At 38.4% G+C, this 13198-nt stretch overlaps 2 protein-coding genes across 2 annotated transcripts in view; both read left to right on the top strand.

Annotated features, from left to right (window-relative positions):
* LOC139468535 (netrin receptor UNC5C-like) overlaps window positions 1–13198 on the top strand; it is a 421042-nt gene that overhangs the window by 196172 nt on the left and 211672 nt on the right. The gene's annotated exons all lie outside the window — the stretch shown is intronic.
* LOC139468533 (sperm-tail PG-rich repeat-containing protein 2-like) overlaps window positions 1–13198 on the top strand; it is a 94628-nt gene that overhangs the window by 55950 nt on the left and 25480 nt on the right. The window contains exon 10 of the mRNA XM_071250567.1: window positions 3913–4096. Within this exon, the coding sequence (XP_071106668.1) occupies window positions 3913–4096 (184 nt within the window). The remainder of the gene's footprint in view (window positions 1–3912; window positions 4097–13198) is intronic.

Genomic DNA, 13198 nt, shown 5'->3' with positions numbered 1-13198 from the left:
ATAATAATTTCAGATTTGCACAGAAATGTCCTTCCTTTACCAGCCATGTGACATTATCTTTAAGAATCTTAAATTGTTGAGATCATAATTTCGTCCTTCAAATTGAACCCCCCTCCCACCACCCCCATCTCCCCCACCACCCCCACCACCCCCACCACCCCCACCACCCACCACCCCCAACATGCAAGCATCAGTGGGTTTCAACTGACAAGATACAAATGGTAATTAGCACCTTTTTTGTGTAGAAAGAAGTAGTCGGAAAGAACTAAGCCGACCCTTTCTTTGAAATGTTTTAGCAAACATCTGGATGAAATCTAAATCTAAATTATTCATGGCTACAAATTTAATACTCATCTCCCTAACAAAGAAAGCTGTTACAATCTGTAAAAATAAAAGCTCTGATGTCAGAGGAACAGGATTATCATATTGATGACTTCCTGTGGTGGGAGGGGTTAATCCTTCCTTCCTTCCTTCATCCTCGGCAGCATCACCTCCCACCCCTACTCAGCCTCCTCCTCCGTCCGTCATCCCTCATTCCATCATGGGACTCTTTCTTTGTTTTCAGTGTTTCATGACATTGGTTCCATCAGAATGGTTTGGGGATTAATTCTTTTGATTTCAAATTGCAATGGTATCACATATCTACTTCTGCATTAATCATAGGTAATTAATGTTCCCATCAGAAAAATGAAGGAAGGCTTTGGCTTGATTGTAAAATGCAAGTCAATCTCAAACAAGATGTCAGACCTTGTTCCCTCAAAATTCAGAACTTCTTGGTTATTGTATCAAAGTATCATGCAGCATTCTGTGGATTTGCATTCGTCTTCTAGAACATTCATGCATGTTTTGATAATTCTTTGATTTATGCTCATTTGGTGGTAATACATGTCAAAGAACTACAACTGGATCTCCAATCAAGGTTATCCACATCCTCAGAGGAACATGTTGTCTCCTTCCTGAAAACATATTTCACTTCTTAGTTGTAGTGAAGCTTGTCAGGACACAATTTCATTACTTCTCCCACAATATCCCATTCAGGTCTGTCAAATTAGGTAAAATAATATGAGGAGAATTTGATTTTAAAAAGAATTTAATCCTCCAACTAAATCTGTGACCAGGACTATAATTGACAGTGAAACCAAACAGTGTTTGCCTAGAGCGTTAATTGTCCATGTACATGTACAGATGGTTTTCAAATTCAAATCTTTACATTTCCGTTGAACTTGATCCACAGTCAGTGTGGTTAGATGTGTGGTAATAGACGGCGCTTGTCAGGGTGTTGAAACAACATGGCTGCTGCATACACAGCTTTCCAATAAATCATACCTACTTAGAGTCCCTGTCATGTAAACAGGGGGACCTGATGTCGAGCCTCTGATGCAGTAAATTACATGGAAAATATGGCTACAGGATTCTGTGAGGGTGGTATATCATCTCATAATGGTAGATTTCGTGACAAGGAATTAATGTTGTTGGAGCATGCTTCGTCTGCCCTCTTCATCCTTGGGTGCTGTATTTACCTTGTTATCAGCTCAAGGTACATCGATGTACTTTGCAGTTGCGTGTCCACGGCAGCTGCATGGCTCTCACTGTTGGGAATTATGGCTTCTGTTTAAGAATTTACATTTTGTACAAAATACAAGAAAATATTATTTCAAAACAATTCCAAACATATTTTAGCCATGATTGGGACCAAGTTTTGAAAAAGCTCCCTGCACTCTCTTGCTTATTGCTGAGTCAACTGGTCTGAGTGTCAGGCTCGGTGACTTGTTGTGCTGTACCTGACAACTGGGTTGTTGCTCATTGTATCATCCACTGGTTTGTGTGTCCACACTCGATTATCTACAGGCTGCCATGACTAACATATAACTGCTGACTGCAGTGTTCTCTCATTCACTTACTCTTCAAACACATAACGTGTTAAAAAATCCTCACTGACCATGAACCGAATGATAACTGTTTGAACTCAAATACTTTGGAGAGGGCAAATATATTTGGAACTGACGGCGTAAAAATAATTCGAATTTTTCATCATGGAAAACAGATTTTGAATTCTTTAATGTCACATATGTTTTGTTGGTTTTAACTGTGTAGTCAGAATAATGGATGAAAGAAACTTTACAACCAGCACAAGTCTTGAAGAACATTCTTTGCTGCATATTCCGGCTTGTTTTTGATAGCAGGATATTTTCTAATATTCTGCATCTCCCATCTTCCTGGTTTCTCATCCACTGAATGCAAGTTATGCTTAGGGATGATTAAGTTAGAAGTAGTAAAAATGCCCTACACATGTCAAGAGAAATTCCGAGCTAAACTTCGTCCCAATTTTGAGGCTTGCAGTCACCAATGTTCCTTGACTATCTGCAACACGAGCAAGCAAGCATTGGGGACATTCATCCCTGTCTTTCTCCCATGTAGAGCCGTCCCGTTAGCTTAATTAGAGATGACAAGGGAGTGACTGATGAGATATGATATTTTTATGTAACTCAGGAGTTTTGGTGACCGCCAGTAAGTCTTGACATTGTTTTCTGTCAGTGCTTTCTTACAGTATGCTGTTAAGTTAAACTTGTCATCTTCTTAGTCTACTGCAGGATTATCTGCCTTGTTTCACGATGTCCTGTATTGAAGATCAGCTATTGTTTTTTAACACATTGTAATGGTGCGCTTGTCATTTTGAGTCAGCCATTTAAATCGATTATATCTTTATCTATATTTTTATGAGTGTAATATCTTAAATTATCATCAATAAAGGCTGGAAGGTCAAGTATCAGAAGACATTCATTCAGATTTTTCATTCAGGTCTAATTATCCTAAAACATAGTAAATACATAGCATAAGGTCATTTGGAACAATTTTGTGTAATTTCTAAGAATATTCTTGATCAGGATTATATACCATGACAAAGGTTACAGACTGCTGCAGGAAGGATGTAAATGGCAAAGGTAGTGATGTGGTTCAGGTAGAAGTACTGAATGACTAATACAATCACATCATGTTATAAGTCTTGTATCAAATAATGCAGAATTAATTAGAGATGGCTAGACACGGCAGATGAAAAGGTGACCATAGGTTTACCTTCGAGAACATGATCAATGCTTGGAATAAACCATCTATAAAATCGCCATGCTCCCAGTAGGACAGATCTAAATATCAGAGAAAGCGTTAAAATGATTTATTGATCGTGGGAAGAAGTTTATTTAAGGCTTATTTGTCTACAGCCATAAAACTGTACTGATTGAAGGCCAGATTGAAATAGCTAGTTCGGTTATTGATAGATTTACTTTGTGGAAACGTTATTCAGACTTTTATGAGAAATTATTTGCGGTTTATTCCACCTTGCCATATCTGTGTTCCACTTGCTGAGGCTAAGAGGATGTTGTGTTAATATAGTCACTGCACAGACAAACAGGAGCAGGTATACCTGTTCAAACAGATGCCTTTCAGAGTCTTGTTACATCCTGATCCAAGTTCATGAGTGCAAAGATATTTGAAAGATGCAGATAATTTGTTTCAAATAACCAGAAAATATAATAATTTGTAGAAGGATGTATATTTAGTCAACTATGTTTGTAAAATCGATGCAATCTTTATCATCACATGGTTGCATTAACTTCTACTCCCACAGGAACATACCACTTGTCACACTGATTATGCAGTTTTCTTGTTAAACCACGTTTGTACAATTGAAGGAACTGTTCAGAAGTATGTATTTTTAGGATTATTTTTTTTCTAATGATTACATCTCCAAGTGATGTTTAACCCAGAAAAGCAACATTGATCTTACTAAATTATAGTTTTTCATCAATCAGTCATTTTGAAACTTTGATGTTTCCTAATTCCAATCTTGGAATGCAACCACATCAATTGATCTTTTTTTGTCTGAATTGACTGAAGTTTGGCTTTTGATTTCAGGACTTGCCACCTCCTGGATCCTACGATGTGGTCAAATCTTACGAACGCTCACAGATGAAGCATGAGAAGTCTCTGCCTCGGTCTGAAGCAGCGAAACGTAAACATGGCTCCTTCCTGTCTGCCGCGTCTCGGTTTGCCCCCCCACGTGACGTGGTGTACAACAAGACTGACCCTGATGTTCCAGGTAGGGCATTCCAAACACTATCAATAGCCAATCACTGTCCTGCTATTGCTAGTACTGTTATCCATGCATTTGTTTACCATCAATCTCTGCTTCAAGGGGATGGTTTTTTAATGATCTGGCTACCTTAACATCAGATAGCGATTATTTATACCTCAGACTGTTCACAACATCAATCACTGGTTTGATTGATCCAAACTTGATTATTAACAGGCTGATGTTATATGGCTAGAATGTTGCTGACTTTGGAATTAATCAAAATTCACACACACACATACACTTTATAAATATGATTATATATTTGAATAAAAGAGTGAATTGTGAAAACAAAAACAAGCAGACCCCATTAATCTGTTTTCCAGTGTGTATAGGCTTGGAATCAAACCCAAACAACATTCTGACATCCTCTGGGATTTCCTTTTCCATATATAATTCAAACTTACTATTCCCCTGGGAAGATCCAAGTCTTCAGCAACCCATGCTTGTCATACGAGGCAACTAACAGGATTGGGTGGTCAGGCTCACTGTTTTTGTTGATGCATGTCATTGTATCCAAGTTTGTGTAGCTCGATGCTCATAATGTCAATCCCTGGATTGTCTGGTCCAGAATTGATTTCTTACAGACTGCCTCAATATAGCTGGAATATTGCTGAGTGCAGCATTAAACAACAAACAAACAAACTTGTTATCAATGTTACTTCCATGTGGACCTTAGTAATGCAGTCAAAGTTGGACAACAGTTCCGCCTAGCACCTTTGTGTGGCATTGACTGGGTGTGAGTCAACAACGATATACAGACTCTTCTCCCAGTCACGCTTCCTTTGATGCTTCTCATAGATAGGACAGCTTTAAAATATCTGTCATTTCCATACAGAAAATTATATTGTGGCCTTTCTTTCTTTAAAATATCACTTCTGTTGTGGTTATATTTACACAGAGTTGTTTCACACTGGTAGCACTTTCCATTTACATAAACGTCCCTGCCTTAGATTCAACAGATTCATATCAAACATTTGCCTTCTGATAGCCTTGTAACCGAAATAAAATGCTTGAATTGTCATTTTGTCTAAAAAGTAAAGCTGTTTGTTTGGAATGGCAAGGGCCACTCACTGACTGATTATCAAACAAGTTTGATTCTTTCATCAGTTTTTCTAAAGAAGCAAATTCAAAATGGCCACTGAATGATGTCTGGTTGATAAGGCATGGCTGGCGTATAAGTGATTTCGGCGTTTGGATGTATATGAACAAAGAACAGTTTACTGGTTAAACATTTCACCTCAGATAAAGGAATAAAAGATTGTTAGCCGTATTTACACAGGAGGTTCTGCCACTGTAGCCATGGAAAATTGTTTGGCCACCATTGATAAACTGTTCTTTTCAATGGATCTTTCTGGGGTTTCTTTGTTGGCCACTTCCCATGTCAGATCAGATTTATACATGTTTAGGTTTTCTGATAGTTTAAAAAATTGTTTTTAAAAAGGAAGCTCTGTCAAATTCAAACAAAAAAACATTTCTTTTGTGGACTGGAAAATAGTTAAATTTGAACATCTATATATATATGATGCAGATGTCTCCTTATACTCATGCATCCCTTATGGTAAGCGTCCAAGACCTGCATCACTTGGGGCTTTCCTCCCACATCAAGCTGACATGCCATGATATAAAACGGAAACTGTTCAAAGCAGTATGAAACCCAACCCACTAACTCACTCATCACCCTCATCCATGTTGACTGAAGGCAGTTGTGTTTGCTTCATTCAATCTTTTATCAAAATAATTATTATAATACCATTATGGTGGGGAATAAACCATGACCATCAAATTCAACATTTAACTGTATCTCTTCAATCGACTTTAATCTTTTTAATCCTGAACTTGTTCATCCAGAAACATCTTAGTCTGAATAATCTAAGTTGGAAATAATTAACAATTTGTTTTTCCATTTAGGAAAACAAAATCATATTCTTAGCACTTAGCATATTTACCTATAAAAACAATCAAGGTCTACTCATACAAAGACTGTGACATCTTCAGCATAGCAGGTAAAAGTTTCCTTCTTTCACTGTGTCTGCTAAGCATACTTTCCCAAAACAAATGGACTTGATGTTGATAGAAAACACTTTTTTAATTAACATTATACTGCTGCTGTGTTCTTTGCCATGTCACTGTCACCTGACATTATGTATATTTCTATTAAGAACTTTTAAAAACCACATCAAGATTAATTATCCTCAATTTCTGGAGCTGACAAATCCCAGAGCTGCATTCTTGTAGTTTTGACGTATCAAAGTTGCTATCTTAGAAGATGTTAGGGTGACTGCTGTACACTGGCAATCTTAATTAAGGTCATCTATGGAAATGCTCCATTAAACGCCTGAGTGCTGATTATTTCAAGATATACTCTTTATTGATAAACATGTGCAAACTGCATAACAGTTTGACTGGAAGGCATCCAAGCTTTTAACAAGACAATTAATGGCCATATGGTGCCTGATAAAAACTCTCTTGGTTGATATTAAATAAACTCCTTTGAATATATTCCCCTGATATGTATTTGATCAAGATTGAACAGAGATAGGGTACAGGTTTTAGATTTTGAGATGTCAATGTGCTTTGTCGAGGTCTGATTTCCTGTGCAGTCTGGATTCAGTTAACACATGATGTGGTTATCGTTTTATGATAGGCTGAAAAAGTGAGTTTTGAATTGGTGGTGTATGGTGTAATTCTGCTCTGTAAAAGTGATTTAGATCATATGCTGAGTCAGGCATGGAAATACCAGCCTACACCAGCCTACACCAGCCTACACCAGCAGTCTACCATCATGATACATCCGTGATAGACTACAACACTGATGAGGAACACGTTGAGCCTATTTTAAATCGTAGACAACATTATCATTTGAATGACATCAAACCATTCTTCTAAACTATCAAATACATTTATGAGAAATTTCCATAATTCTTATCCTAATTCTGTAATATTCATAAATCTTGTCAAATTACCAAACATTTATTTACAAACTGACATAAACATTGAATGTAATTACAAGTTACAACATCTCCAATTTGACACAAATCCTACCCCAGTGTCACAGGGCAGTCTCCAGTATGTTTAGGTTTATCAAATATTCATATGGTCTTGATTTACATTGTCAATTATCTTGCTTATCCCCCCTGGTCTGACTGGCCATTAGATGCCCTGTCCAGTGCTATCTACTTGAGGAACACTCAGTACCAATTACAGATCCCACATTAGCCACCATTTGTTGATAAACCAAGCCATTACACAGGTTTGTGTTTGAAGTCGCTGTGTATTTAGCTGTGGCGGGGCAGGAATCAACAGCGCTGTGGTCAAGTAGTTCTGAGTCAGCCTGCTTGGGACTTTAATCGCAGAAGACCTACAGGTTATGTTGACTTTTGTACCATGGCACTTCTACTGGGCAAGACTCTCACATCAACTGATGAATGTTTACAAGAAATTGTCTAATAATTGTGAGTGAGTAAGTGAGTGAGTTGGGTTATATCATGGATTTTCAGCTTAATGTGGGAGGAAAGCCAACAAGCATGCGTATGGTGCTGACAACCCACTTCCCCCCCCCCCCCCCCCCGATTGATAACTATACCCCCTCTCCCCGATTGATAACTGTACATATACATTCTATTTAAGGGGATGGGATGGGTAGTTGTTATAGTGTTATTGTGAGCAATATTCAGTTGGGTGGATTTCATGAAGGTAGATACCAAACGTTTATCAATTCAACTGTGCTAGTTAACCACTAATGGCATTAATCGGGATATAAGTATGCTGTTGTACTGATTGGATGACACAGGGGATTCTGGGTGGGGGTAGGTCCCCAGCAACCTGTGCTGGTCATACAACATGGTCAAGCTTGGTGACTGCTCGTGCGTTATCCTACCCAAGTAGCGTGGGTCCAAACTTGATTATTTACAGGCTGCCATCATATAACTGGAAAATACCGGAGTGCTTCGCTAAACAACACACAAACTGCTCTACTCAGTCCTATATAAAAAATCTCGAGTTTATATATAGAAAAAATGGTTTTGAATGTTTTCATTTTGATCCTTATAGTTTTTTTTCAAAATTATTTCCTACCTAAGATACGGATACAAATTATAAATTTCTTTAGAAAAGAGATTGCTCGCATGTTTTTGTTCTTCATTTAATTTGATATTTGAATTATTCAGTGGTGTCCAACCCTAAAGAATGCATGGCAATCATGTGGGGAAAAGCTTAGAATCCTTCTTTGTTCTGCAGTGTTCTTTCTGTCATTACCACCAGCAATAGATAGGCTAGGTCGCAGGTCGTCCCATCCCATCCGATAAAAGCAAATTACATTTGTCTTGTTTCTGTCTTTCAGTACTGCTATCTTATTCTTAGTGCCATGCCCTGTACTTAAGGCCGCTGCTGCCTCATGCCTTGCAATTGAGTGATATAACAAATAAACTGATTTGTGTGACACGTTGGGGATTCTGGCTGGAGACAAGGAGAAGCCATTTAACACTTAGACAGATTAATCTTGTACTTAATTTGTTCTTTCAATCTGAAGGGAGACAGCCTATTGAGGATCACAGTTTGGTACACTTGTAAGATTTTCTGTAAAAAAAGGTTTGCTGTTGAGATGAGAAGATGAATGCTTGACAGAGCTGATTCCACAAGTGGTTGATGTTGCCTAGCATCAATAGCTGCTGCAGATAAGGTCCGGACATTATTTAGACGGCCAAAACTCCTTGACTCTGCCTTTCACTGTTCCTGCTATTACCCACATAAAAGCAAGAAAATTTACCGAGCTCCATTGCTCACAGTATTGATTGTAGCTTTTCTATTTTCCAATAATTCACAAAGTTTATGATTGTGGGGCTATTGAGACATTGGGATCCTACATTAGGTTGTGAATTGCGATATACTGTTGCTATGTTGCTTCTAGCCAGCTATTCAACTGGTCTCGGAATCAAAGTTCTGTGACAACTCAAGAGAATAAATTGTTGCCGTTAGACAGCCAAGCTGGGTGTAATCATAAACAATTGTCTTCAGAATTGGATGGCCCGTGATTAAGGAGGGCGTTGGACACTGGATGGGTGAAATTGCTCGCTCACATCAGCTATTGCACCGATCAGGGCTTGCTTCAATCTTTCAAACAGATGACAAGTCAGTGAGGGAATGCAGGATGACTCACAGCCCCTAGCCCATCAACAAATGAGTTACGACACCATTCCGATTACTACATAGTGGCCTGCACTTCATAAGTGCGATTCAGCATTCAAGTCCATAAAATCTGCAAAAGAACATTTGGAGTTGAAAACCTGACTAGTCAAGATCGCACATTTCCTGCCCATGTTGCTGAATATTTAACATCATGCTTGCTCAAAACCTGGTCTTTATCCCTAATCAATTAATCCCACGGCCTGCGATCTGAAATGGCCTTTTTTGCCACTGACACTGGGCATGAAGAGTTTGCAAGTCTGCCATTAAAATACATGATTCGACATCACTTGACCCATGCCAGTTCAAGCCAGACTCATCAAATTTGAAATGATAAAAAAACATTCCCAGCTTTGATGAGCATATCCTAATCCAAGTCAAAGGTTAGACTACAGTTCAGTAATACTGCTTCCAAGTATGAGAGGTACTTCAAACAGGTCTTGACCCATGGTCTGATGGTGTTTGCATTTAACCATGATTTACACATCCCTCTGACCAAACAGTAGGTAATTTCTGCAATTGTTGATGTAATCCCTCAGTGATTGTGGATATAGGCCTGACTCCGGCTCCATGGCCCTTCTCTCCCTCATCTGACCAACTTCATCTCGTATTTATTGCTATCCAACCATAAATCACTTTCATTGCCCACTTGAGCACGTTTCAAGGCATAAAAATGTAATTCTGTTCTTTCCACTGGCTGGGAATAACTGGTCACTCATTTCTTTTAAAATGGCCTTGGGGTCATCTTGAGTTAAACCAATGTATTAGGGACTAGTGTTTTATGGCCTAATCTGTTTGAGGATAAATTTGTGGCCTTAAAACTTTTTCTGTGGGCTCTATGCTGTTCTCTCAACTGAGGACGAGTTTGCTCAGGGATGATTCAAAGGTTCCTTTGGATTTGGTTAATGATTTTTAGATTACTCCCAATTTCAGACTTCTTGTCCACAGCTGTTGAGAAAATGTGGCCATTTTTCAATGTTTTTATCTTATTGAAATGAAGTGCACTCTTTTTCTACATTTCACATTTATTGTCCTATTTACATCAGATTTCAGTAAAATAGAGCCTTTTATGGCTTTACTGTGAAATAACATGTGTATTTACTAGGTTTATAGTATCCTGGGTGTGACTCAATGGAAAAAAGGTTTTAATCAAATTCATTAAGTATTGCTACAATGATTTATGACTAAATCAAAGTCCAATAGATATCATTATGTGTATTGATCTATTGATCAGCACAATCTAGTGGCCTTCCCTGGAAAATACAGTTGTTCAGTCAGCCTAATCACACCAATTAGTTAATCCATAACATATACCTGCAAATCCATGTTAATCCATCATTGTCTTGAAGTCAGGCCTATCTGCTTCAGACCTGTCAAGTCAAGGGAGATAATTCTACCACCCAGGGTCCACCAGGAACTGAATGAGGATAAATGTTACTGTCATTGTCTTATCAGTCTATCAGAACATTTCCTCTCATTGTTTGGGCCTATACTTATTCCGGTGAATCTGAAAATGACACATCAGTGTATCTGTACAGTCTGCTGCCGGCCAGTCTCTTTATTGGTCATGGCAGGTGTAATCTTGAGACAGCAGAAAGGTTTCTTTCTTCTGCCTTCATCTAACAATCTTCCTATGGCTTTGGAGCCCGACCTTCACTCTGAATTCCTTCCTGGCTATCTTTATGCCTCAAAAAACAAATTCAATGAAAGACGGTCAGCTTTTCTTGCCAAAGTCTATTTGACTGCAATTACGAATACGAAGCATTACAGTTCTTTTCTGCCATCCAATATGGCAACCACCATCTAAAAGGTCTATGATCTTGGTAATCCCTTATTTGCTTCATCAACATTACTGGTGTAATTGTGCACTGGTCAGTTTGCCTGTCTGTGTGCGTTAGACAGAAGACACTGACATGTAGCTGCTGGCTTGTAAGGGATACTGAATCAGAACTGTTGTCCGTCTGCTTGTGACTGTACCCAGAAGCAGCAGACTACCTACATTAGTGGCCTGCTGCGGAGTCTGCTTGCTCACAGGATGTAGATGTTTGTAGTGTAGCGCTCATTACTGTCATTGGTGAGATACCAGCTAACAGATTAGTGACATGTTTGGCGGTGAGGTGTTTGCAAACACTACTTATAACCAATCAGTGTCACTGTTATGTTATCTGGACTTTTGTTTCAGTACAATTAACTTTAGTGCAGTGAGTTACATGAAAATAGTTGAAATTTTTCTGGGATTGAAACATGATGCTGCAGCATGGAGTAAGATTTATCCAATTGCAAGCAATTAATACCAATGAAGCACTAGATACATTTTCTTGGGAAAGTTATGAAGCTGATTAGGTGCCCCTTTGCATATCCTGTGTTTCTTCTTGGATTTATTGTAAATGGCACAAGGAGGTTGTATCTCTAGATGGTCTGGTCCATGGCAGCATTGTTGAAATTCCTCTCCACAGTAAAATAAAGAAGTTGTCATCTATACACTGTGTCTACTATATCTCCACAGTAGTGTTATACTTTCATACATGGTGGTGCCATGTGGCAGAATAAAGGTTCAGCTTTTGAATTCATTGTAAGGCTAAATAACAGAATACTAACTGCAAAGCCAACTTCCAATAATAAATTCCTTTATTCATTCCCATCCATAAAAAACAACATTTTTCCAATTTTTTATGGTTTATTCCAAAGAAAAATGTGGAACTGTCATTTCACTATTGGCTCGCAAGTTGAAACCTTTGCTCCAGATGGGGGCCATTCATCAAGGTGGTCCTCTGAAATTTGGTTTATTCTCCTAAGAAATTATAAGCAAGAGAGTAATTTCATTAGCTGTTGTATACCAATCCGGCCGCTGCCACCAAAATGTGGAAGTCATGTCCAGATGTCGACAGTACATCAGCAGAGTGTGTTTGTTCAAACCCATGTGTTGTACAGTTATAGGCTGTTTGGGAGAGCACTCACCATAGGCCCAGCTGTACTCCATTGTAGTCTTTATAAGCCCTGTAAACACCTAAACACACAATCGAGACACTCCAGCCTCTCCAAGTCCAATAGTCAGCTATATACCACCATTGATGTTGTTGAAGACATAATGGCTGCGTGGATGAGGTTTGGAAAAGTGTAAATGTGGATTAGAGGTGTAATTAGGTTGCTGGGTGCTTTGAACTGTTGCTGATGCTCTGGAGCTAGGCTTTGTACATGGTTTGTCAACTAACATTATTAGTTGCCTTAATGAATTTGCCGCATATGGAAAAGGTCTGTGTTTGTAAACAGTATAAGGTTATTAGGAGAAAATGTTGATGTTCAGTTTGCTTCAAATTGAGAGAGGAAGATACTTCAACACTCCATCAGCAGAAAGAATATGTACCTTCTGTAAAATTAATGAAATAGAAGATGAGGAACACTTCCTGTTGCAATGCCCTCTCTACAAAGATCTGAGACTGGAACTAATATCATCACCCGCCTTAGCTATGTAACCAATATCACTGAAAATACTACTAAATCCACCAGCGCCTTTTGCAAAAATTATCTCCTATTTCATTTACAAAATGTTCATGCAAAGAAAATGTGCATCTCCTCTCTAGACCTTAATCATAGCAATATTTGTATTCCATTGTGTTTTTCGATGTTTCTCCTTCTTTCATGGCTTCATGTTTGCCACTTTTAGAAACGCTTGCGCCATATGACAGGGTTCACCAAGACATTTATGGAATAATATATGGATATTACATGACATCTATGTTTGGGCGACCAATTGTGTTTCTCATTCTACAAATTTTTATGGTCACTTTGCCAAGCAGGAAGGATACTTAATAAAAATGAAATGTCATTGTTGATTTGAGTTTTAATTCCTCAAAAGAACTGGTGAAATAAAAATCTATTTAAACT

This window comes from Haliotis cracherodii, unplaced genomic scaffold (assembly GCF_022045235.1).
Source record: "Haliotis cracherodii isolate W230 unplaced genomic scaffold, xgHalCrac1.p SCAF_2, whole genome shotgun sequence".
NCBI lineage: Eukaryota > Metazoa > Mollusca > Gastropoda > Lepetellida > Haliotidae > Haliotis > Haliotis cracherodii.
The sequence above is the reverse complement of the archived record's forward strand: the minus strand, read 5'-3'. Positions and strand labels throughout refer to the sequence as shown.